This window comes from Alosa pseudoharengus, unplaced genomic scaffold (assembly GCF_046254945.1).
Source record: "Alosa pseudoharengus isolate Yale_2024_CS ecotype anadromous, Long Island Sound unplaced genomic scaffold, YU_APseudo_1.1 YU_APseudo_1.1_scf_18, whole genome shotgun sequence".
Taxonomy (NCBI): Eukaryota; Metazoa; Chordata; class Actinopteri; order Clupeiformes; family Clupeidae; genus Alosa; species Alosa pseudoharengus.
This window is the reverse complement of record NW_027468650.1, coordinates 34,022,015-34,048,250: the sequence shown is the minus strand read 5'-3', so window position 1 is coordinate 34,048,250 and position 26,236 is coordinate 34,022,015. Positions and strand designations below refer to the sequence as shown.

General features: G+C 43.3%; 3 protein-coding genes across 4 annotated transcripts in view; all 3 read right to left on the bottom strand.

Annotated features, from left to right (window-relative positions):
- Positions 1 to 1,438: 1,438 nt before the first annotated feature.
- Positions 1,439 to 10,492, bottom strand: top1mt (DNA topoisomerase I mitochondrial). Its single transcript, XM_076291380.1, has 14 exons — positions 10,276 to 10,492; positions 9,734 to 9,852; positions 9,523 to 9,644; positions 9,304 to 9,426; positions 8,929 to 9,116; positions 8,261 to 8,405; positions 7,251 to 7,394; positions 5,403 to 5,585; positions 4,424 to 4,492; positions 4,144 to 4,258; positions 3,405 to 3,532; positions 2,759 to 2,853; positions 2,108 to 2,257; positions 1,439 to 1,776 (listed from the first exon to the last, which is right to left on the bottom strand). The coding sequence occupies exons 1-14, from the start codon at positions 10,398 to 10,400 to the stop codon at positions 1,674 to 1,676; spliced, it is 1,809 nt and encodes a 602-aa protein (XP_076147495.1). The 5' UTR covers positions 10,401 to 10,492; the 3' UTR covers positions 1,439 to 1,673.
- Positions 10,493 to 12,990: 2,498 nt separating this feature from the next.
- Positions 12,991 to 16,506, bottom strand: zbtb14 (zinc finger and BTB domain containing 14). 2 transcript variants are annotated; one of them, XM_076291023.1, is made up of 2 exons: positions 16,356 to 16,506; positions 12,991 to 14,983 (listed from the first exon to the last, which is right to left on the bottom strand). In XM_076291023.1, exon 2 carries the CDS (start codon positions 14,967 to 14,969, stop codon positions 13,638 to 13,640), a length of 1,332 nt encoding a protein of 443 aa, XP_076147138.1. In that variant the 5' UTR covers positions 14,970 to 14,983; positions 16,356 to 16,506; the 3' UTR covers positions 12,991 to 13,637. The 2 variants fall into 2 exon arrangements, with proteins under 2 accessions (XP_076147138.1, XP_076147139.1); XM_076291024.1 differs by lacking the exon at positions 16,356 to 16,506 and adding an exon at positions 16,126 to 16,247.
- A 2,875-nt stretch (positions 16,507 to 19,381) lies between these two features.
- epb41l3a (erythrocyte membrane protein band 4.1-like 3a) overlaps positions 19,382 to 26,236 on the bottom strand; it is a 31,395-nt gene continuing 24,540 nt past the window's right edge. The window contains exons 15-20 of the mRNA XM_076291022.1: positions 24,632 to 24,745; positions 22,459 to 22,590; positions 21,995 to 22,093; positions 21,771 to 21,851; positions 21,448 to 21,565; positions 19,382 to 20,425 (exon numbers count right to left, since the gene is read on the bottom strand). Of these exons, the coding sequence (XP_076147137.1) occupies positions 21,455 to 21,565; positions 21,771 to 21,851; positions 21,995 to 22,093; positions 22,459 to 22,590; positions 24,632 to 24,745 (537 nt within the window). The 3' untranslated portion in view covers positions 19,382 to 20,425; positions 21,448 to 21,454. The remainder of the gene's footprint in view (positions 20,426 to 21,447; positions 21,566 to 21,770; positions 21,852 to 21,994; positions 22,094 to 22,458; positions 22,591 to 24,631; positions 24,746 to 26,236) is intronic.

Below are 26,236 nucleotides of genomic sequence, written 5' to 3'. Positions count from 1 at the left end.
TTCCACCTCTCTCTGTGTCTAATAACCCAGTTCTATAGGGCAAAAAAGGGGAGCAGACATCAAAATGGCAGACAAGTCAGCATTCATGGATCAGGGACAGCCAAGGCGCTGCAGCAGGGGCTTTCTTTCACACACTTCCACACCACTGAGAGACACTTGTGCTGCTTGTGTGTGTGTGTGTGTGTGTGTGTGTCGCTAAATAACAAAGTGCTGCACTCCTCGTCGTCGCCACATGTGTGGTTGGGTTGCAGGGAAGGAGACTTTGTCCCAGATTTCCTCTTTTTCCTTCGCGAGGGGCGGCGGGGCGCTTTGATGTGGCGTTGCCAAGCGCACCAACCACAGCCTGTGCAGATGGGCCCAGGCCTCACTTGTGGCGGGGGAATATTTATGAATTGAAGGGAAGTTGATGGAAATTCGCAGACACACAACTTTTCCGGATTCATTCCGGAGTTATTCTCCAGTTTACTAACAAAAATAGGGCCTCCTTTTATCCCTTGCATCTGTTTGAAGCCTTTGGGGTTAAAGAAGCCTGAAAATGTGACAGTCACTATTATTCATCATTGAAAATACCCTTGATGTACAATTGAAAATGTGAGTACTAAAACAGTACATGTCTCTTAAAGCTCTGACATGTTCTGCACAGATAAACACTGGATTTCACCTTTAGAATTCAGTGTAAGATACGGTGTAAAGTGAATGAGTGGCGTCAGTGTTGGCGTGTCAGCTAATCTACTGATTTAGTAGGGAAAATAAGGTTTCGTAATGACGGAGGTGCTGATGTTGATGCGTGCGCCAGTCTCACCGTGCATGGAAACGCAGGCAGCTCCATGGTAACAATATGTGAAGAGAGTTCTCTGCACAAAATCAAAGGATACTGAGTGCAGAGAAAGTAACCAACAAGTCTACACCCAACTTGCCTTCAAGCAACAGGAATGATCATTCACACACTCTCACAACCTCCGACACTGAAGGTCGAGAACATGGGCACTGTATAGCAAAGACAGAGTTGAGGCAGACAACATGACCTCAGCCACAAAAGGTCTGGAGAGGGAGAGGGAGGGGAAGGGAGAGAGAGAGAAAGAGAGAACAAGAGAGAGAGAGAGAGAGAAAGAGAGAGACTAGACAAGTTGTGGCTGTGCAGAATTCCTGCAGGACTGCATCCAAAACAACATTATCATTCCCAGATGTTCCCTTCACGTTTTCTCCTCGGATACCCAACTTCCCGACCTCTCCTCAGGGAGCCTAATCCCAGTGAAATCCTGCTGCATTCCTACTGCCTGCAGCTTGGATCCCTGCACCCGCCAGAGCAGCAGAAATATTTCAGATATTTGGTGAGAGTGCCGAGGATGATGTCACATTGCGCAAAAGCCTGGGTGCTTGGCTACGGTGCTCTGCATGCTTCCCTCAGTGTGCTTATCAACAGGACACACTACTCGACAAGAGTAACTGCTTTCATTTCACAGACTTCATTTCCACACAGAAGGAAAAAACAAGACCATATTTTACATAAAAATGAAAAGTATAGCAATAGAGAAATAGGTATTAGGATACATTAATGTTTAGAGTTATTCCACAAATATATCCATAAAGAAAACAAAACGACACAATACTACATTGATGTACAACAGAAAAATGGCAGTGCCAGGAACAGAAAATAACTTTTGCAACGCTGTCTAGAACTGGAAGTCCTCATCCGTCATGTCAATGGCCCAGGCAAACTTCTCCCTCTGGGTTTTGTTATAGATCTTCTCAATGGGGACATTGTATTTTTTACACCTGCAAATGGAAAAAGACAAAACACATTAGAATGGCCTATACATTTTGACACCCTTACGAAAGAACATAAAACCTCTCTTTCCAAGCAATCATTTCCAATATATTAAAAAAGGCAGCAAATGCCATCGTTCTGGCTATTCAATCTAAATTTAGAGGGACAGAATTCAATATAAAATATGAAATACTGTCGTATCAACAAAACCTTTTTGATATCACAAGACACCTCCAAATACTTATTCCTACTGGGTCTCTAGCCGAGCCTATGAAAAGGCGAGCTCTCTGTGTGTGTGTGTGTGTGTGTGTGTGTGTGTGCGTGTGGAGCGGCAGTTACCAGGCGACGGAGATCCTGGGGTCAAGGTAGTTGAGCTTGGACGTGCCCAAGGCAATGACCTTGTTCTCCTCGCGGTCCGTCTCCTGAAGCTCCAGCTTCTTCAACTGCTCCTCCAGCCTCCGCACTGCCTTCTCCCTCTGTTCTACCAGTCTGGAAAAGAGACAGAGTGAGAGAAAGAGAGATGAAAAGAAAAGAGAGTAAGAGAAAGAGAAATGAAAAGAAAAGAGAGAGGGCGAGAGTAGGAGAGTGTGTGAACATTGAAAGGGGAGACAGGAAAGGAGAGTGAGAGAGAGAAAAGCAGATTGAAAGAGGAAGCGAATGGGAGAGAGGGAGAGGGAGAGGGAGAGGGGGAAAGTGAGCATACGAGGGAGAGAGAGAGAGAGAGGGCACCGCAGACAGCCCGAGACAGACAGTCAGTGAAAGGAAAGACACATAGAGAGAGAGAGAGAGAGAGAGAGAGAGAGAGAGAGAGAGAGAGAGAGAGAGAGAGAGAGAAGGGCAAGCAAAAGAGAAATATATCGAGAGTGTGAGCACAAGAGAGAAGAGAGGTGAAAAAAACAACATGGCTGTCAAGATAAAGCTTTCTCTGAGTCTTTTGGGAGATATTTTGAAGTATTAGAGAAGTGGAGGGGCGAGGTAGGGGGTTGTTACTTTTTGGATCTGTCAGATGGGTGCTCTTTGTGAGCCTTCTTGGCTTTCTTCAGCTCCTTCTTGGCTTCCTCTATCTGCACCTTCTTCTTCTGAATCTAGAGCAGAGCACTCACATTTTATTCTGCCAAACAGCCGTGTGTTGGTTCCCATTTTTAAAATTCCACAAGGTACTGTCTGATACTGCTTTATAGTGCCTGTGACCACATAAATCCCTAAAAACAAAAACCTACACATTACAATGAACAACATCCAAACAAATAAACAATCAGTCTGAAAACCATAAATACCATAAAATGTACTATTTTCTTTATGTATCTTTTCACAGTGTAGATTTATTTTGTAATAACGGCAGTTTCTCTAACCAGACGCATTATTTGTAATATCTTTAATTTTCCATGTATGTACGTATGACAACATGGCGTATGGAAAGTTTACTTTTTTTTTCTGTATATGTCAAAACATGTACTTTCCAACATCTCTTTAATGTATCTGCAAAATGACAGTCAATCTAAAAAAAATACCCTACCCTGAAAAACTGACTAGTAAACACACTCAACACCGCAAACCGACACCATCGGAAACATCAGAAACATTTGCGAGCTCTCTCCGCAGCAGGTGCCCTAGGCCTGTCAAAAGCGCTGCCTACCTTCTCCTGCAGGAGCTGCATGGACTTCTCAAAGGTCTTGGGTGCTGCCCTCTGGTGGTTGCACAGTATAGCTACAGCTCGGTTGGCCCGGTTGTAGGACAGGATTTTCTCCTCCACCGTCATGTCCTCTGAGAGAACGCAGCAGGAGGGAGTCAGAAGAGTACACAAGCGCTGCTCTCCTCCACAGAAACAAACTCAGGTGACGGAACACAGCGCTAGGGACGGTGAGGGCTTTATGTAGATAACTGACAAAGGAAACAGGAGTGTATGATGGCATGGTCTCTCCACTGCATACACACAAGGTTGTTGTTTCCAAATCTAACTGATGGAATGAGATGTTATGCAGGAGAGGTCATGCATGATCACATAGATCTCTCATACCAGGTCCTGGTCAAAAGACAAGCTTTTTCCTGTGTGTTAGTGTTATATGACATTACAGTATTTGTCCTTTAGCAGACGATCTTATCCAGAGTGACTTGCAGTGAACTAACTACAGGGACGTCTCCCTAAAGGAACTAACTACAGGGACGTCTCCCTAAAGGAACTAACTACAGGGACGTCTCCCTAAAGGAACTCGGGGCGTAAGCGCCTGTTCAGGGGCACAAAGAAGCTAATCCCTGGGATCTAACTCATAACCTTCTGGTGTTCCATGAGGAAGCCCCATTTTTACTAAAGTACTCTTACTGCTGCTCCAGGTAAACAGGGCAAAGGTACACTCGACACTCAACTCCGACATCACCTTTGGTCAGCTGGCTGAGTTGGTCCTGTAGGGTGGTGGAGGCATTGAAAGTTCGGAAGACTTTGGCCGTCAACCCCGCCATACACTCATTCAGCTTCTTGTTGAGGTAAGTCGTCTTGGGAGAACAGATACCAGAAGAAAGCAAAGGAGTGAAGTTTCATGGTGGCATATTTTTTCCAAACACACACACACACACACACACACACACACACACAGGCCTATAAACTGTATCTGTGTGTGTGTGTGTGTGGGGGGGCATAGGACAGTATGGTAATCTTACAGTGATTCTGTCGAAGAGGTCATCCTCGGGGTCCTTGTTTTCCATAAATATTTTCAAGCTTTTGAAAACCTGTAAAATACAAAACCGAAAATCAGACAACATCCGAGTTAAACTGCTTCACAAATGGTTATGGAAGTTTACATCTGATGGTGAGGAACAGAGTATGGGAAGGAATTTATATTCTAAGGGCCATGCCAGCATAAAGCCTGCTTATGATGTACGACCCTAAGCGAAATCCACTAAAGCCAGGTTCCTCCGATCAAAATTAAATCACAGGCCGGAGAGGCCGTTGTAGGACTCCCAGGATGCACATGCACAGACAGCCCATAAACCATCGGGCTGTTGAGGCTACACTCTAAAAAAAGGTAAAGTAAAAGTTAAAATCTCAACAACAACAAAAAAACCTTAACTCCTAAAAAAAACGTTTTTCAATGTGTGTGCAGTGCACTAGGAACTCTCAAACTCCATGTGTTTTGGCCCTCACTGTAATAGCTCTTCAATTATCTTTACCATCTCAGGGTTCTATTGTACAATGCAAATGGACGGTGGACTCAGTCCTGTTGGTTATCCTAACGCTCTCTTCCTATGCCAAAAGAAGCTGGGAAGAAGACCTCTATCTTCTATTTTCTTTACTACCAATCCAACCTTTTAATGTGCGTTCTAACTATTTGAATATGGAATGGCAACATCTGAAATGTGCAATCAATCTAATCAGCATAGAAATTCCATTCACCAGAGGAGGTGGATTAACTCTTGCAGCCTAAATGCGTGTATGTGATTTCACTTGACTGACGCTGCAGTCAAATTTCATGTTAATAAAGGAGATGATATGGTAAGATATCATAACATAAATACATATTGCACGTTTCAGCTATGAAAACCCAAATAAAAAGGATTTGGGATGAAGAAAAGTTAATATGCAGAGCCCATGAGGAGCCCTTTCATCTGTTCAAATTAAAGAAGCAGGTCATGCACGCACTTTCTTCTCCACCGGCACTTTGTTGTAGTAGCGGATGGAGTCCTTGCCCAGGAAGTCGAACTCCACCACCCACTCCTGGCCGTCCAGACTCTCGTGGAGGGAGATGTGCTCCACACGCAGGGAGCAGCAGCCCACCGTGTCCGCAGTGTCGTCCTCCTTCTCATTCCCAGCTCGCAGGGCCAACTGACACACACACACACACACACACACACACATAAACTTAAAGGGAAACTCAGGCGATTTTTCACACAAATCTGTTTCTTAAGATCACCGAGTACTGTCGGCACTAAAAAAAAATAAAAATAAAAAAATAAATCGATGCTACCTAGCTAGAGTTGCTGCAGCCAACAGCTAGAGTTGCCAGGCAGCTACAGTGCTACACTCTGGGGGCATGCTTTTAAAGATCTCCCCACAGTGTAGCACTGTAGCAGCCTGGCTACTGTAGCTATTGGCTGCAGCAACCTGCACAACTGCTCACAAGATGCTCATGAGAAAAACACTCAGAAGGCATAAACACATACATACACACACACAAAAAAAAAAAATCACATAGTGATCCATAGTCTGATATAGCAGAAATCTACCAGAATCATACAGATGTTTACACTCTCGTACACAGAAGCACATGCACACACTAAGGGTGTAACGGTACACAAAAATCATTCGGTGTGTACCTCGGTTTTTAAGTCACGGTTGGGTTCATTTTCGGTACAGTAAGCCTGTAAGTACTGCTTACCTAAAATTCACTGAAAATGAATATATGGTCTGCCACTTAATATGTTTGTGTGGAAACTCAAATTTGAAACATGGTCCGCAAGCAAAAAAAAAGCCTACTGTTGATTACTGTTAAAAACTGCATTTGGTGGCCCCAGCTGTGGCGCAACTTGCTGGGGCACCTGCACTGCCGGCGACCCGGGTTCGATTCCCGCCCTGTGGTCCTTTCCGGATCCCACCCCTGCTCTCTCTCCCATTCGCTTCCTGTCAGTCTCCACTGTCCTATCATTAAAGGCATAAAAAAAAGCTCGAAAAAATATACTATATACTTAAAAAATAAATAAAAAAAAGACTGCATTTGGTGCATTTGGTACACTGAAGCAATAAGGCACGACGCGCTAGTGTAACCTAAGGACTCGAGTGGCTTATTGCTTTTCTAAAACTGTTACTATAAATACCTGGCAAAGTTTCATAAAGTAAAGGCACAACAACTACAAATATAACAAGTTATTCCTAGATAATCATTCTTCCGCCAAGAAATATATTTCCTCTATCTGAATGGTTGCCAAGCAACGTCGAAACGCAGCTACTTTAACTTTTGTATCAAGTTATGGTAGCGCAGTAATATAGAACGAAATGCGGTCAAGGTGTATGTTTATGCTGCATTTTACAACGGCATCGAACGCGATTCAGCCAATCACAATCAAGGACCGGAACTATCAGTTTTAGAAATCTGTATTGAACCTAACGTCCTGTACACACACTATTGAACACACACTATTGAATGTACAGTGTGTTCAGTGTACCTTTACACCCTTAACACACACTATTGAATGTACAGTGTGTTTGCCTCACTCTGATCCTACTTGGATCCTACCATGCAGAAGAACCTGGCCTGATGTGAGGAGATCAGTATTCTGCCCTCCTCAGCATCAGTATTCTCTTCAGCCCCTCACCTTCGGGAGCGCAGCAGAGGCAGCCACTGCCCAGAGGTTAATCGCTCAAACACAGCGCAGAGGTCACCGGGGTGGGCAGCTAATGAGACGACCCGCTGAAGAGCTACCAGCAGAGGGGCCGCTTTCATTCCCACCCGCCCCTCTCTTCTCCTCCTCCTTCTTCTTGCTCATGCGTTACCTTGTCTATGAAGTAGAGCGCTACGCCCCTCTGGCGCGTCTTCATCTCTCGAGAGCTCCAGTCCTGCTGGTACTGGCGCCGGATGGAGTCCACCTTCAGCTTCAGGCTGCGGGCCACCTCGTACTTCTGCCAGTCCTTCTCTCCCTGGGTGAGGAGCACGGACAGACACAAACACAAGAACACGGCGGCCAGCGAGCCGGATCATGACACCGTTCACTTCCACAGGGAAACTGTGTAAACCCCTGTGATTACAGAAGAGCTAGAGGTCGTTCCTCTATGTTTTAGGCTCAGCCAAATCTATAGCAGGGGATTGGGGGAGAGCCACAGGCAGGAACTTACAGGTTTGGTGTAAAGGTGAGGAAAATCATAATCTTAGAAAGAGAGTCAGAAAACATAACTGGCACATAAAGCTAAACTATTTCTTTTTAATTTAACAATACATGTTGCCATTTCACTATCTATGCACAGACATTTTACCAAGGGGTATAAGAAGTTGTTATGGAGAAATATTCCTTGGTGCAGAAGAAACTGCACTAACTTTTCTTTAATGCAATACGATATACTGCAGAAGCTTGTTCCATTTGATTTGGGTATTGCAGAGAGAACAATTCACCCTTTAGCTCCATGCTTTTAATGAGGCAGAGGTGCTACCTGCCTAAATTAGCCGACTTGCTGTGAATGTGAAAAAGAAACCTTCCCACTGCATAACTGCACTTCTTCTTTTAGTGGTTGATGTTTCAGAGAATGTTAATCAGACATATGTTTTTATGTTGACACATGACACGTCCCCCAACTCCCCCACACATTCATTGCAGGTACACTTCTTGGGAGAAAAAAAATCCTCTGTATGTGTATGATACATACATACATACACACACACACACACACACACACACACACACACACACACACACACACACACACACACACACACACACACACACACACACACACACACACACACACACACACACACACACACTTCATCAGTGCAAGGAATGCGGTCTGACCTTGAGCTTGGAGCTGGGGTTCAGCATGACGTACTTGGTGTGGTTCTGGACATTCTCCACCCAGGACGCCAGCCAGGTGACGGTGTTGTCATGCTGCACTCTCTTCCACTTGTGCCCTGGGGGAGGGACGGGGATCTTGGAGTCCCTGTGAGACGGATTGAGGGGACACAATGAAATGCATTTCATCCCTGCTGCTCCTGCTGCTGCAGCTGCTGAAGATATTCTAGAACCTCCCCCTTGGTACAGGGGTGCTTTGATTTATGCAAACACCAGCCTTGAAAGTCCATTCTTTGCCCGGGGCCCTTTTCCATTTCCTTGAGCTGCCCTAGAACTGATATGACAGCAAAGAACATCTCCAGGAATGAAAAGTGAATTAAGTTGACAGAATGAAAAGTTCTTCTCAATCAGCTCTGGGTCAACTGTGCATTTGTATAGCAACTTGGAGAAGTGCTCTTCCTCGTAAATCCCAAATATTAGATTCTTGGCGCTAAAACACTCTCCATATATGCATAGGATTTAAACTTTTCATGCATTCAAATGACGCATTCCATTATGCTAAATGCATTATCTTTTGTGCTCTGCTCATTCTACTCTGTGTGTGTGTGTGTGTGTGTGTGTGTGTGTGTGTGTGTGTGTGTGTGTGTGTGTGTGCACTCAGCTATGCTCACTTGCTGCAGTTGATGATAACGTCTTCAGGCTGGACCCTCTTCTTCAGCTTGCCCATTTTGGGATGTTCCCCACGGCCACGAAACAACCCAGGTGGCTCCACACGGAAGTTACCGATCTTTTCACGGTGGCCATCCAAGAGACAGTACCCGTATTCTTCCGTTAGTTTGTTAGCTTCCTCTTTAAGGGCCTGACAAGACGGCATTATTTAACAGATCACAACATAACACATCATAATAGGACATTAGACATTAAGATAATTCTAACATGGCAATGTTTGGGAGACCATGACATAACACATAGAACATTTTCCTTTTTTTAGTATGTTAATTTTGAACATCTAACCATCTAGATTTATATTCCAAATCCAAACTTACTTGTTTTTCCTGCTTGGTCATATTCTTTTTCTCCTCTGATTTGTTGACAAAGTATTTGTGGATTTCACCGAAATCACATTTGGCTAGTTTTTTTATGGTATGTCTCTCGTCTTTGGTCATCACCTGTTACAAAAACAAAGAAAACCATGCACTCACAACCCCAATTAAGAAAAAGGTTTTAAAGCTAGGACCATTCTCTAAACATGCATCATATCAAACCTCTTTCCAGTCAGTGAAGAAGTTCTTTTGAAAGGCTTCCTTCGTGGTATACTCATGTTCCAGCATCTTGGCATAGAAAGTAGCAACCTCCTCTGCACCCAAACTAAGCTTGAGTGGTTCTCCTGAAACAGCCAGAGATAGAGAGGCACTACAGTTTGTGAACAACAATCCTGGGTCAGAGGCTACCTGAAAACACCACCTGTATACTCACCACCATAATAGAAGGGCACATTATTAGGCAATGGCTCATATTCTGGTGGAAATAAAGGTCCTCTATGTTCAAGGGTTTTCCACTTTTGACCATTGTTTGAGTTCTTGCTCTCTTCCCACCTGTGTGATATTACAAAATGATGATTCCTTTACACATAGACGTCAATGCTCGGAGTTATCTTATGATTCTTCACACAATAGGCCACTAATACCATTATTTTAAGAATGTAGGCCATTTAGAGTTTTCAGTAAGTGGAACCAAGATAGTGTCTTGCCCTCTACCAAAATAATAATGGATTATTTGGGGCATGCTTAAGACAATAAAAGGCTTAACAATTTAAGGCAGTCATTAGGCTAGTCATGTTGTGAAGTGAAATCATTGACCTTCATTCATTTCACTGGGCCACACAAAATTAACTAAACGTAATCATGTAGGCCCTAATCTGTAGGAGCAATATAATGGGCAGGCATTTTTTTCAACATAAGCAAATCTAAGGGTAGGCTTCATTTTCTGACAACGTTCTTTAAAGTGTCGCGACTGACCTTACAGTTCTGGAGGCACTTTTAGTCGCACGTGCATAATCTAACTGTGAATCAAGAAAAATGCCTCGACTTAACCTCAGTGGCACGTATACAAATTGACCGACGGCATAACGAAATCTGTTCATTCCACATAAAACGATCTAATAATAACGATAACTTGTGCTGACTAAATACAGCTGTCATGTTCGAGGACCACTGTTATTATTCGCCTGCTGCATGTGCATTCATGGACTGTGTTACAATCAATTTCTTCCCCCTGGAAACAAATAGCTCTCTACTGAAAGCGAAGTATAATTTATGCAAAGACTGACAACTTCAGAGATTTATGTGTCCATGCTTGCATGAGTTTCATGAGTTTAATTGAATTTGGGAATTTTGAGGGTAACGTTTTATGAAAAGCTATATCTTGGTGAGAGTAAATTTGATCTTAAATCAAAATAATTAAATTTATCAGGCACACCACAAACACTCAGCTTTGACAGCCGAAAGCATCATTTCCTTCAGTTGACTACACAGCTTCTTCAAAACTAATAGTTTAAGCCAATGCATGATGAAAGAATAAAGAAACACAATGCCTAACACACTCATACACACTCACCATTTCCACTTGCTTTTCTCCTCTTCATTTTTCTCTTCCTTTTTATTTTTCCCTTTCCCCCCCTTATTTTCCTCTCCTTTGCTCATCCTTTTCTTTTTTGGTTCCTCATCGTCAGCCTCATGATGCTTCCTTTTCTTGTTATGAGCTTCAGTTTTTTCTTGCCGAGCACCATTGACTGGTTTCCCTTTTTTCTTGTCTTTTCTGTCCTTTTTTGTGGCACGTTTGTGATCTTTGTGTTGTTTCTTGCCAGTGCTTGTATGATGGTTGTCTCTGTCCAATACCTTGTTCCCAGGCTCATTCTCTTCTTTTATGGGAATATTCTCCTCGGCACCACTTGAATCATTAGCCTGCTCCTGTAATCACAGAGAAAAAAAATGTTTTGCATATTTCACTTTGTCATAGAAATTTATGTTCTTGCAATAAATAACAATGACACAGTTAAAGAGAACATTTCTTTTTTTTTCACTGATCATCAAGCACTATTTTAATTAAGACTGGGTTTGATGATGTGGTTTCAGCTGAAGAGACTGTCATAAACTATGATTCATTCTCCAATGACTCTGACTGGGATCATAACAAATCTGTCTTAAATTAACATTATAGGTTTACATAAGGGTTATCAACTGGCTAAACAGCCACAACTAAACAGTCTTTTGAAACAACTAAGGATGTCTCTACTGCATTAGTATTGTTTTACTGGTTTGCATTCTCCTTGTTTAACATCAAGTACACTGCTGGTACCGAGAATGGGTGGTCAAAGTTCACCTCTTTAATAGGCCTACTGTTTTTAACAGATGCATCTTTGATTTTCTTGCAGGATCCATCTTTCTCACTAGGGAAAAAGATGTTAATTTGCAAATTACTGAATTTAGGTTAACATGCATGGGGAAAACATGCTACATTGATAATTTCTTCTAAACAAATTGCCATTATGTTGCGAGACACGAAAAACATTTTTTTTTTACCTTTTCATTGACTCCTTCTCTGATTTAATGTCTTTGTTTTTATTTTTCGTCTTTCCATTATCTTTATCTCTTGATTTCTGTGATTGAAGTATCTGGTTAGAAAATGGACAAAAAGAAATTGCCCAAATGCAAAAATGACGGAATTTCATGTTGCATGGAACATATAGGCCAATGTATTATAGTACGAGCAGCCTATACAGTGCTTACTGATTCCATGTCATTAGACCCTCCATTTACTTCAGTGGTTCCATTTAAATGGGATTTCTTTTTCTTCTTCCTGCTAATAAAGCATCAGGGTTAGGAAGCAACAGTGCAACAAATCTGGCAGTTCACCAAACTTGTTCAGGTCAGTTGGGATGGAACTGTTTGCACCTCTCTGTTTCTCTCTCTTGATCTGCCGTTCTCTTCAGTCCCTTTCCACTGTCCTCCACTCTCATCGCGAAGTCTGACTGGAGAGCTCAGGTGAAATCCGTTGTAGCCTACTGAAACATGGACATCGCCATGAGGCCCAGATTTTAGCCAATGTGTTCTTATTTAATCGTATAACTACGCGTTTATCTAAACACCTGTTTGCTTGTGATGCTTTTTAAGTGTGCAGTCGAAACATATGATAGTCGTTATAGGCTAGAATTATCGACAATGGCCACAATAAGCCGATTTGTGTCTGCTAATTGTGCTCCACTATTCGTTCAAAAGACATACATCAGTCTTTGTTGTTTAAAATATTTGTCTCACGTCATAATGAGTGTTACTTACCTCTACAAAGTCTAAACCTGCACAGCGATTCAACTTGACCCATTCGCGCTTTTCGTGCGTTTGTAGGTCCTTTCGCCACACCTGAAAAGTTAAGTGCCACATGCGTTCAAGTGCGCATGTTCAACTTGATTAACTCTCGGCTGATGATGGGGTGAAGTAGTAGGGGTCGCAGTAGTTGTTTTAGTCAGGCAAACTGCTTGAGAAAACAAACTGACACAATCACCACCATGCAAACTGTTATCTACAACTAAAACCTTATTCAATCTTGCCAGCACATACAGAATATTCTTAAACTAAAAATATGTTTCTTCCTCTAAGAAGCCACGTTGACCAGCTAACATAAGAGATCATACCAATTTTAACTTAAATTTGTAAAAAGAACAGTCAGAGATTGAGTATAGGTTACCAAAAGGTAATACATTTATTACAGCAAAATATCTTGAGCTGTTATACATAAATCCATAATTCATTAGAGGTTTGTACAGCCTGATGGAATAATTACCATCAAAACCTTGTTCATCAGCATATCTCTCATTTCACTTTACTTTACAAATCATGTATTTCATTATCAATTATGGCATTATACTGGCATTGTAGAACAGCAGGTTTATTGACAACTGGGATAAGGCAGAGCAGTAATGTCCATTGGGCTGCCATATATATACACATCAAAACACCTTTTCATTTTCACCTGTACAGTGAAGAAAAAAAATCTACTCATATTACACAATATACATAGTCTTTAAGAAAATCTGAACCATTAAACATATGTCAATAAACCTATACTCTTGTCGTAAAATTATCACCACAATCAATAAAGTATAAGAATTTTTTGTTAGTTCTGAAATTTTCATGACATCTGAGAAAATTAACTAATTCGTCACAACAAAATCTTAATGACACTACATGCCTACACACCCCCCCCCCCCATACCCTCCAAAAAAATAAGACGTAGAAAAAGCTTGATTGTTAGACTCGACTGGTGCCCAGAATAGGGGGGCATCAGGGGGTTAGGGGTTCCTGGGGGGGGGGTGCGCCGAGCGCTATGAGCATGCAATGGACTCCAGTTGCTGCTCAGCCTCTGCGGCCATGGCGGCCGCCTGTAGCTGTTCCGTTTCGCTCTGCAGCGGGTTGGGCGCCAGTTGCTTGCGCTCGCTGTGCATGTTGTTCTCATGCCGCTTGAGGTCCGAGGCCTTGGCGAAGGCCTTGGTGCACGAGCCGCAGACAAACGGCTTCTCGCCGCGGTGCCGCCGCTCGTGGTCCTTCAGGTGCGACTTGTGCTTGAAGGCCTTCTCGCACATCTGGCAGCCGAAGGGCCGCTCGTTGCTGTGCACGCGCTCGTGCTTCTTCAGGTCCGGTGCCCTGATGAAGGACTTGCCGCACACCTCACAGCGGTACGGCTTGAAGCCTGTATGGATCTTCAGGTGCTCTTTCAGATGGGCCTGCGTGGTGAAGGCCTTGGTGCAGATGTCGCAGATGAACGGCCGGTCGGCAGAGTGCAGCTTCTCGTGCTTCCTCAGCCGGTTTTCGTCCATGAAGGTCTTGCCACACACCTGGCAGCCCAGGTGCTCCCTGTGGCCGTAGAGGAGGTACTCGAATTTCATGTCGGCGGCGGCCGTGGTCCAGCCGGGGCCTTGCTCGTCCTTTACCTCCCCCATACTGTCGGCAAAGCCGAGAGTCTGGGCAGCGTGGCCCGCTAAGTCTTTGGGTTCAGTGTCCATGGCTTCAACGTCCTGGTCGTAACAGCTCACTTTGTGGACCTCCTCGTTGGCTAGCTCTTTGAGGATGGCCTCCTGCACTCTCAGAGCGCTGTTGGGCGATTTGTCGAGGTCGTGATTGGCGTGGGTGTCGTCGACTATGTCGTCAGAGGGAGAGTCGTCGTGGTCACCTAGCACCTGCACGTCACTGTCTGTTGGCAAGTGTGAATCATCAGTGGGCATTCCAATTTTGACAATGTCATATGGAAATTTGGCATTTCTTTGGTCTGTCTTTTCCTCTGTGGTCAAGTCGCGTTTCTGTGAGCAAAGCTTATCCAAAAACCGGATTCCAAGAATCTGCCCTGATGACATCATCAAGTTAACATCTTTCTTTTTCACAGATATCTTTGCTGTGTACATATAATTCAGCACCTCTTCAAAGATGTCCGACCGGATAAAGTCAATTTCTATTACAGACGAGTTGTCTACCTCATGCTTCTTGAACAGCTTTTTAAAGTAATTGCTGCAGGCTGCTAAAACACAGCGGTGCGCCCTGAATTTAACATCCTCAACAACAACTGCAATGTCACAATGCTCTCCCTCCAACCTCTGCTCATTTAGTATCTTCAGGAAGATAGTCTTGTGTTCATCGTCAACATACTTCACAGTTTCCGACATATTGATGAGAATCCCTGCAGATTAAAATAAAAAGACAGAGAAACGTTTCAGTATTAGATATAAAGACACACTAAGAATATGACTGTATTTGGAGTTCTCAGGATTCATATTTGTGTTTATTAAGGCAGCCAACTTTATTTCAGAGTAATTTAGTGCTGCATGAACCAATCGTAGGGCTACATTTCCTGCGCAGAGCTGGTTAAATATACATCGCAATAGCACTCATGAAAGCTGACGTTTAACTGTTCGATTCAATCTACAGCAGAGATTACGACCACATTCTCTGTTACGACATTAAAATCGAGGATTACGTGACACTTGTTAAATGTTAACAGACAGCAAAGATTTGACATAGGCTCCGCCTATTCAAAAATCTTTGAAGACATGTCATCTCTATTCCTGACTCATGTTGTTATGACAATTCGGAGTACAAAGTGTATCCTACTAATGGATTTATAACTTTTAAACAGGGAGTAACTTTAATGTTTAAACAGCCAAGTAGTAGATGTTATCTTTAGCTGACCACTGAAAATAATGTACACAGCGTTTGGTCATGTTAACGTTACTAACATTAGGGTTGAGGTGCAAGCATTCAATCAGGTAGCAATCAAAATGGACCGTTATTTATTAAATGCTAATGTCGACCTGACGAAACAAGCACAAAATAACGATAATTTGGGCTTTCTGCAGATAAGTTTACGATACTCAGCGCGCAAGACAACATTCTAAGCTAACAAGCTAACAACATAATCGACTTAGCTCGTTAGCCAGCTAGCAGCTAGATGGGTTGCCCGCTAACATCATACATTTCCATTTAACTTACAATGGCCAAATGGATTATCTCGTTATATTGCAACATTTTATCTAATATTCTAGTAACATATTGAAGTTGAAGTGCGTATCCTCGTTAACCACTACCGTTAAATCATTTGAAATCCGTTTCTGGAAGATTGTGTTAGCTATTGTGCTAACAAACTTAGCTAGCGGTCGAAGGTAACGTTAGTTGCTAGCAGCTAGCTAGCTAGCTTTCCCCATATCTGCATTGTTAGCGTCAACAAACACGGAAATCCGCCATCTCTGTTATTTCTCATCATCGTCCAATCGAACAGATTAGCACTCCTGATGCATAAAATAATAAGTTTAAGACGAAAATTACATTTTCGCAGCACAGTCTTTCTCCATGCTGGGAGAAATGGACGTTTCCGATTGACGACAGGCGCGCCGAGGGAGCGCCCGTCACCGCTTGGAAAATGCCCGAGCAGCCATGAACACTCCTGAAATGACGAACTCGAGCTTTCACCACGACCGTGAGCGCGCAGGCATCTTGGCCAAACATTATGCAATAATTCGGGAGATGTTGCAATTGTCTAAAAATGCATGTCTTACCTATATTGTGCTATTTTGTCCCACTGAGAAAGTCTCCGTTGACTGTCACACAACCAGTAAAGAATAATATACTTTGTGTTTGTTAGCTTGAGGACGAGCACAGACGGAAGGACGCGCTGCGCCAGCACGGAACTGCAGAGAGCGAGTGACTAAGCGCGTACGTACGTATATAGAAATGGATGTTGTTACGCAAAATGCGCTCAAGCCCACACAAAGAGCTGTGACTTGACGAAGGCTGCCATTCTTACGCAAATCACAGAGTAGAAATCTCTGGAGCGCGAACCCTGAAGGTAAACGGGCGCACATTGGGGGCGCGAAAGCCACTGTCACGAGCGGGAAACGAGCACGCTAATACAGATTTAATATGAAACTTGAGGATGTAATTGGAGCAACATTATCGTTTGCAGTGCTGTAAACTACAGACAACAATTCCTTTAATTTTTGCTAACCTGTATGGTTCACTATTGGTGACCTAGCCCACATGCAAGAAATACACATTTAGGTTATTTTATTCCATCTATGTATGTAAGTTGCCCCATAAGACATGCCTAATGTTTTTAATGGCATTATAGTAGCCTAGGCTAAACCTATTTATCATCATCATCATTATTATTACTATTACCACAGCAATAATGGCTACGATGCAATTCATGAAAATTGGGCACTTCTGGATAAGTTTTTTGATTTTTGGCAGGGTGTTAGGTATAGGCCTAAGGTTTTCAAAAATCCATGGATACAAGTTGGGGTGGCCAATAAGAAGAACATATCAAAATTGGATGTATCAAACAAAGTAGAGAAAATACATTATAGGCTACAACAATTTAAGACTTAAGGAAGCTGAGATATAACCTTTTTTCTTTTCAGCGGGGGCCATTTTGGATTTTATGGATAACTGCCACTAGGGGGGCCACCCCAACTTGTATCTATGGATTTTTGAAAACCTTAGGCCTATACCTTAGCCTGACGAGCCAGACCCACATTAAAATGTAGGGTCTGGACACTCACCGTTCACAGTGCTCAGTCCGAGGGGCGGGATAATCAGTTGTCTTTCAAATTCCCTCTGCACACAATAGGACAGCGGCAGCGCTATGAATCCCATGCGTTTCTCACCAGCGGAGCTAGTTGGCTAGTTCAAACGTTTGCCAACTTAATAAAAGCTTAACTCGTGTCACACTGTTCGCCAGCAGCAACATCCATCTTATTTGTTTTCAAGTAGCAGGGAATTCAAGCCAAACTGTTGCAACTCTGCCATCAATCATTATGTTAAGCCCACCTAACGACTCTATACACGATTTCATTGGCCTGATTAAGTTTCGATTTCTGGAGCTCACAAGCCAACGGAGAGTTGCTAGACTAGCCCTGGCAGCAAATGTAATTCGCTGCCGCTAGGGGCGCGTCTAGATTTCTAGGCTACCTATACCTAACACCCTGCCAAAAATCAAAAACTTATCCAGAAGTGACCAATCTAGTGCCCAATGTGATTTTTCACATATTCCTTCCCATCTAAGGGTTTCCTCACTCTGGCACCACAAATGTGACAGCCAGCCTTTAATAAGGCCAAGCAAGGCCAATACATACACATGTTGACAAAAACAAGATAACTGCTTTGCAGGCTTTATTTTAATAGCTAATTACATAGCCTCAAGAGCTTTTAAATAATATTAAAACATATTGTATTCACAACCACTATAGGTTAGGTAGGCCTATTGAACAATTGCTATTTCATTTCTATGTTAACTTTTAGTTGTCTTTCAAGGTGAATGATACTATATTCACAGCATCAAAGCAACAATGGAAATGGTATAAGCTAGTGGTTTTCAAAGTGGGGGCCGGGGGCAGGGAGGGGGTGCCAAGGGGGCTGCAGCAAGTTGGAAGGAAAAATAAAAACAACAAATAAATGCATTTGAAAAATGTAAAATTAATATACCTATTACTATGAGGATTGTTATACAATGCCATTATAATAATTTGTCACATATCTGAACATTATATTTTCCATGATAATGACTGGGAATAATTGTAGAGTGATAGCTCTCATATAGCAGAATAGCTCAAAATACAATTTTTACACACTGTATACTCCATCGTGAAGTGCTTGTGGTTAAAATAATTATTAGGATTAGCTTAATGTATTTTTACATTTTCCGTAGTATTGTTGATGGGTTTAATAACACATCAAGGGGGTCTTTCGCCAGAACCTAGTGGTATTTGGGGGGCCTTGTCGTAGAAAAGTTTGGGAACCCCTGGGCTATCATATTAACTATAGCATAGCTACATTTAATGCAAGTTGTGAGGAATTCAATCTCAACATGGGTCCAGCTCAGTATTCACACTCAAGCTGTGGCTGTGAGCTGGAAAGACACTGATAGGCCACTGAATGTGACCAATGTGCGTATCTGAACTGACTGAGGCATGCAGCGACAAACTTGATCTGGGGATGTCACTGAACATGTTTCATTTCATGGTGTCATCTCTCTCTCTCTCTCACACACACACATGATGTGAGCACTGTTCTCAGCTCTCATTGCTCATAAAATAGATAAAATCTGGTTATAATATTCAATTTACAACGATGACCTTGTGGAGTGGGAATAGTCACACAGCAATTTTCTTTACACGTCTGTAATGTTATTTCAAATACATGTCTCTTCTCACACACCCTCCCAGCTTGGAAAAGAAGAACCATAGAGCCATAGCCCTCTCATGAGGTTATACTGACTCAGCAGTGGTTAGTACAAACCCATGATCTGCATGCTTTCATCACGTGTACCCCCCCCCCCCCCCCAAGAGAGCCTTCAATTTCCGTCGTGAAGATAAATTGTAAGTCACTGTATCAGCATGTGTCCTGTATGGCCTGGTGTGTGGTCACATTACCTCAGAAAGACACATGACATTGCCTTTCTTTCCTTCCTTCCCAAATCCTCTCATTACAGTCTGGATAAAGTGAACAGACACAAATGAAAAAGTGAATTAAGTTCATTTCACTGTTTTATTTGAGCTTTTGAAGGAAACTCATTCAACATGGATGGTTTTTCAGCTGACATATAGAAGGTTTCCGAATGACCAACACATGGAGCTGTTGAAAAAAAAGAAACAAACAAAGACACACATACACACACACACTTACACACACACACATGGTTTGAGCTATCTTGGGCAGAAGGGGTTTCAATCCACTCTGTACAGTTTAAGGCTTGATGTGCCGTCGTCACAGGCTGGGACAATTCTAGGATGGATTTTCAGAGCAGCAGGGGCACAGAGTAGACCATCTTCCAGTAAATACACTCTCTCTGCAGCGGTTCAGTTCAGCAGCAGCAGCTTTCAAACGCACTCGCTGGCAGAAAATAAAAGCCAAAAGGCGCTGGCTCCCTTCCATTTACTCCTCAGTATTTAAGGGGAAACATAACAAAGAAACAAACGGAAAAAGAATTCAAGTAAAAACAGCATAACATGTTCTAATAGTTTAATGACCTACAAAAGCTATGCATTTTATCCCTCTATCTCTCTGTAACATTCAGCATGAGAAAAAAACACATAAAACTGAAGAGTTGTACATGTGGGTGAGAGCTTGGCAATATGAATGGCACATCTATTGCATGGTTAAATATTGTGCGCTCATATAGGTACAGCCTATTTGTATCATTTGTGGAGTGAGCTTTACTTTAATAAATAAAATGTAGTTATTTATATCAGTAATATTTTCAAAACACCTCTAACTTACATTCTTGTCCCTTTAGACTGAGTGCGCAGGTTGAGTAAAATGTACACAGTTTCATTTTTTGCTAAAATGTTTCTTTTTTCACTATTTCTTTCACTATTTCTTCGTCTTTACAAAAAATGCTGAATTGTTCCCTTTTCATGCAGATTACATGATCCAAGAGCGAACTGGAGTGCTGTGTGGATTTGTAAGCCTGGGTTGGTGACGGTGGGAGAGTTTGATGCTACTCCAGAAGTGCTTAGATGAAGTAGTATCCATTCTTTTATGATGCTGTTAGCGTGATCAGCGTTTCCCCAAGCGCCTCTTTCCTCCGTACAGTGTGAAACACAAAATCCGTGAGCATGTGTTAATCCTGAAAAACACAAACATACAGAACAATACCATGTAAAGCTCTTCGATAGTTCTGTAGTAACATGTAGAATTTGATTATTAACATACTACAATAACTTACAAAACATATGCTACATTATGTTTATAATGACTTTAATTCATAAAGATAGCACAAAATAAAGTAATCTAGTATAAAACTTAACATAGGTCATAATGATAAAACAATCACTTGACAACAACAAACTGAAAAGTTGTAACTGGGATAAAGTTAAAGCATGAGGCATTGTAATAATGCCAATACTTTATGATACAAATCAAGTTAGACATATTAATGATTAATTCTATGTATTTATACAAAATATAAAATGTCACATGCAGTAACATTCCACAAATACAGAGAAATCAGCAGCCAGCAGCCAAGCACAGGCTTGAGAAACATGCCTAACTGATGGCAAATAATCTTTGACAATAAGAAATATTTTAAGAGTATGCCACATAAAGCCTTGTCCTTGATGGTAAACGTTTTGATGGTTTACATCAAGACAATAGAGGATGATATTAGTGCCCTGATATTAGTAACGATGAAGAACTCAAATTCACCAGCAGAGTGCACTGTATCCATTCATCAAGAAATACCACAGGCCTCGACTATATGGCTTTTGTTAACTGGTACAAAAAGTGAGCAACATAGAGAAAGACAAATAAGCCTCCATTATTGCTTATTGTCAATGAGTAATGAAACTGCAAATAAGCAACACATTGAACAAACACACAAAAAAACAACTAAAGTTAGTCTCAAATCTGAAAAGCAGCCACCATCCAATGGAGGTAAGTCCTTGAGGCATGAGATCAACAGACTTAAGCAGGTACGTTGCACAGAGGGCAGATGCGTAAAACGGGGGTGTAAGTAAGGGAAGCCCAAAGCAGATCCAGCTTAAGAAATCGGCCATGGCGAGCGTGGTCAGGCAGGGCCAGGAGCTCAAAGGCAGCCAGCAGGCTAATGTTGGCATGAAGCCGCCGCTAGCACCTCTGCCGTCCCCTTACCTGCGGGTCACTCTTCGCCCTCCTCTGGCGTGATCTCGGTCTCTTTATGGACCACGACTTTGGTCACTGACATGTCGGGATGCTGCTCTTTGGCCTCTTTGATAGCTTGAGCCAGGGCCTAGCTCGAGGGAGCACGAAGAGTCAAAGCAAAATCGTATGGACAGCTCAATCTTTTACTGGCCTCATCTGAGAAGTACTCTGTTTAAGTTACTCAATATCACCTCGGCCGCATACAGTACTACATGCTGGAAAGTACGTTAAGCTAAACAGAAAGAGTAGGCCAATAGACCGACAGTGCGGCGTAGGACGACTCTTAATCTCACCTCATCATGATCGATGTCTGCATCTCCTGAGATGACGATTCTCTTCTCAATCCTCGTTTCCGAAATGCCGCCCTTCACAGTCTTTTGAAAGCCAACAAGAACAACAAATAAACACATGAGACAAATGGGAGGCCGAGCTCCATTAAAAACTGCTCTTCCACACCCTGCCTTTGCCGGCACAGACACATCGATCAGTGCCGGCTCTCTCTGGACGGAGGGCTGACCTTGGTGATATGCGTGGTGGTGGTGGTGCTGGTCGTTTCCGATGTGATGGTCTGGGCGCTCAGGAGCACTCCGGGTTCGGCCTCGCTGTCCGTGTCACCCTGAAGGAGGGGAGAAAGAAAATCACCCATCCAAGGTCACCACAAGGTCACCAGGCACTGAGGACGAGTCTACATGTTGATAACATAGTGACGAGCAACAACAACAGAGCATTTTAGCTACTAAATGTGAAAATATGAGTGAAACACCAAAAGACTGTGGACTGTGGTACATGTATGTTTTTGTCTTACATGTTATCGTCAAACTGCCTGAATTGTATTATAGTATTATGGGAACAATCTCACAGATGGGACTCTAAATATTTCCGTTAAGGAATGTTGCACAGCCACACACACACATATACAATTAAAATGTGTAGGGTGAGCATGGGGTCTGTCTGTCCAGTCTAGCAGCATGAGCTCCGCACCTGTAGTGACTCGTATGTGATGGTTTTCATTTCCGTGTGTATTACTGGGACTTCCTGGGTGACCAGTTTTTCTGATTCTTCGGCCATGGAGCTACTGAAGGTCATGACCTCTGTCTGGAGCACTGAGGAGAGCTGCAGAGACAGCAGCAGGGAGAGAGAGTAAGACCACCATAACAGTCAGAGTGATTTAAATCATCACATTACATTCATCTGCTTTGGCCACCGCATCTTCTGTTCCCCACCACAGAACAGACACTGAAAATGATGACAGTAACACACACACACCACACACAAAAATGTAGGTGTGCAACATTCACAGACTGAAAGTTTCACATCTACAGAAATAAATCTACAACACGGAGTAACATGAAGGCCACGTTCACAGGCACAGGAATAGCTGGGGGCAATGTGGGGCAAACACGCTCTCGGCTACACTCTACTGGTCACTGGAGTGGACTCACAATCATTTTGTTTAAACACCAAGGAGGTTAATTTGCGTGTGCTTCTGCCAATTTATGGTCTAATTTACATACAAATGATCTGCAATACCATTTAATGACTCTTCTGTCGAAAAAATGCAAATGAAGCTATTCCCCGACTTGTTCACTTGAAGAGTGCTCGTTCTGCTCATTTAGTCGCATTGCAGCCTGCAGAAATGAATACCTAGTCACAAACATGATTTTGGGAATTCAACTAGGGTATCATCACAGCGATCTGCACAGCACGAAAAAAAATACATTCCAATTACCAGAGACCACCAGATAAAGAAAGGAATCACTGATAAATGTTAGGTTATGTCAGATAGGCTAATATATTTTATGCAGCAGAAGTGCTCAAAAGCAATATCAGGACATTACTGATATTTATGTAGGCTTTGATCTGTAAGATTTTCCACTGAGAGCTATGCGGATGACAACCTTTTTCCAACCTGATGAATCTTTGAGCCGAAATATACTATTAAATATACTGCAGGCAATGGCGGGGGATTACGATAGAGATGTATTTCATGTGTTTCTGTGGTGAGTCTTTTTATTTCTGTTTTTCATTTTGTTACTTGAAGCAGAGCAGGAATGCAGAGGATTTGTTTTTTCATGAAGGCAGGGACACAACAGTGAGAGGGAAGAACAGAGGACTGTGTGTGGATCAGTGGGCAGGTTCTTAGTGTTTACATTATGCTCCAGAAACTGTCAAGGCACATGCCTCTATAGACACACATTTGCACACACACGCACACACACACACACACACACACACACACACACACACACACACACACACACACACACGCAATTCTAATTCTAATGCAATTCTCATGCAAAAGTTTTAGACAGTTTACAACTTGGGAACTATGTATCAAGGGGCTGCTTATGAATGAACCATAACAGTTTGTCAGTTTCTCTCTCACACATACAGTATGCATACATAGACACACACACACACGCACGCACGCACGCAACACGCACACACACACACACACACACACAATCATACCTACTCTTTCAGGAAGTGATATATAGCAATTATTCTAGCTGGCAAGACCTGTGCTGAATACAAATACATTATGGCTATGTGCGCACTGGCGAAGAATACACTCTGCTCAACCTGCTCACTGAACACACACATATATTCACGGAAGGTTCTAGAAACTGGGAAGAACTACTCGCAGAAGGGAAGGGGTTGGATTCCACATGGGAGGATCAGGAGTTGTTTGGGATGTTACCTCATAGAGAGGCTTATCGGCTTCTACCTCCATACTGATACCCATGGCGTCCTCCCTTGGCTCTGCTAGCCTCACAGGGGAAGAAGGGGCCAGGTTGGGGGACTGTTCCCCAGAGAGGGGCTCATCGTCACTGGACATTGAGAAACTTTCTCCCCCTGACTCGCTGTCAGTGGACGGCCCCGGGCCCAGACCGGTGCCTGAGTCTGGGGCCGGTGTGGGGGGCGGCGGGAACGCGTCTGCGTCCGCGTCCGCATTGTCGGTCGTGGGGGACAGCGGCCCGTCAAAGTTGCCCGAGGCCAAGCTCTCGGAATCGCTAGTGGCGCTGTCGGACTCGGGTTCAGACTCGTCGGTGTCGTCGTGCGACGGGCCACGCGGTTCCCCTCCCTGCTCGGGCGGGTTGACCTCATCGGGCTCCTCGCCCTCCACCTCCTCAGGCTGGGATTTGGTGTCTACCTGTGTGGTGGACTGCTCCACATCTGACCGCTGATCTAGAATGCCGCCGCCGGCGCCGCCATCCTCGGACTGACCCTCCTGCATCGCCGCCACTTTCTCTGGACTGCCTGTGGGCTGCAAGAGACACACACACGCACAATCAGAACCCCCCTACCGTCAGTGAGCATCTTCAAACATCCTTCAGAAACATAACACAAGACAGCACTTCTTCCATTCGCTTGCAAAACCAGGAATAGACTGTTAACATAAGAAACATAAAGATAAAAAAGCTGAGTGAAGGTACACAAATATTAGGCATTGGTGTACTGACATGCTCTTGAAGGTACACAAATATATTATGTATTCATGTACTGACTTGATGTTCTTGAAGATACATGAATATCATATTCATGTACTGACTTGATGTTCTTGAAGATACATGAATATCATATTCATGTACTGACTTGATGTTCTTGAAGATACATGAATATCATATTCATGTACTGACTTGATGCCCTTGAATCTTTACAAAAAGGCACAAAGAGACCTTGCACTGCCTCTGTCTATCCACAAACGATTCCTCCCCATAAATCTGTCGCTTGTTAATGGGCAGAGGAAGGACACGAGCATGGCTGCCTTGGCAGAGAGATGACAAGGGGATGCCTGACAAGGGACAAAGCCCACACACAAACACATGTGCACTTGTTAGTCTATTAAAACAAGGACACAGTGACCTATGGGGGAAATTGGCATGCATGCACACTGACTGCAGATCAGTGGGAAGAGGCCCACAAAGGCTAAGCTAGCATAGGCTAGGGTAGACTAGCACAGAGTGTTAGAATGAGCAGCCACCTTGGTGAAGGCCTGACTATGGGGAGAGGTGGAAGACCATCCGCGGGTGGTGATCTGCTCTCGGGCCGACTGCAAGAGAGCCGTGAGCTCCGGAGACATCTCCTCAAAGGTGGGCTTAGGCTACGCAGGACAGGAGAGATGAACAGTCAACACAGACATGCAAACCCACAACACACACACACACACACACACACACTCTCTCACACACGCACACACTCACACACACACACGCACGCACACACACACACACACACAAGAGTAAAGAAATTTGAAGCTTGAGGTTTGAGCGCACAAAGACAGACACAGAAAAGAAGAGTAAGGCAGGACGGGGCGTGACAGAGAGACGGCGAGGACGAGGCAGACAGACTCGGGGACAGTGGGGAAGTGCAGGGTGTTATTCATAAGAGCATCAGACATGTTCCCTTAGGACAATCCAAATTGATCAAGTGGTGCTAGTACAAAATGTCCACATCAAAGTCCCAAACACCTGAAATAAAGAAGCAAACCCACTATCTTGAGCTACTACTGGCTGCTATTGGCATTGCCATATGCAAGAATTCTGAAGTGCTTAGAGCAATTACTGGGACCTGAATGTTGCTTTTCAAAAAGCTTCAATATGCTCATCAGATCTCACGCCTGGCTTCTTTTGAGAATAAAATACTCCTTTGAAAGTGGAATGTCACTGCCTTTTTACCCAAGAAAAAGCTGTCAATGATGAAGAGAATCTGATGCACCATGCAGTCCATCTACACACAAAGACGACCATTTCACTAT

Bases quoted from the DNA above. Each gene is read 5' to 3' on its own strand.
- top1mt (XM_076291380.1), bottom strand. From the start codon at position 10,400: ATGAACAGATTTCGTTATGCCGTCGGTCAATTTGTATACGTGCCACTG. The intron at 3,533-4,143 runs GTGATGTCGGAG...GCGTTCTCTCAG, and splicing joins ACTCAGCCAGCTGACCAAAG to AGGACATGACGGTGGAGGAG. The intron at 1,777-2,107 runs GTAACTGCCGCT...TTCCATTTGCAG, and splicing joins CCCAGGATCTCCGTCGCCTG to GTGTAAAAAATACAATGTCC.
- zbtb14 (XM_076291023.1), bottom strand. From the start codon at position 14,969: ATGTCGGAAACTGTGAAGTATGTTGACGATGAACACAAGACTATCTTC.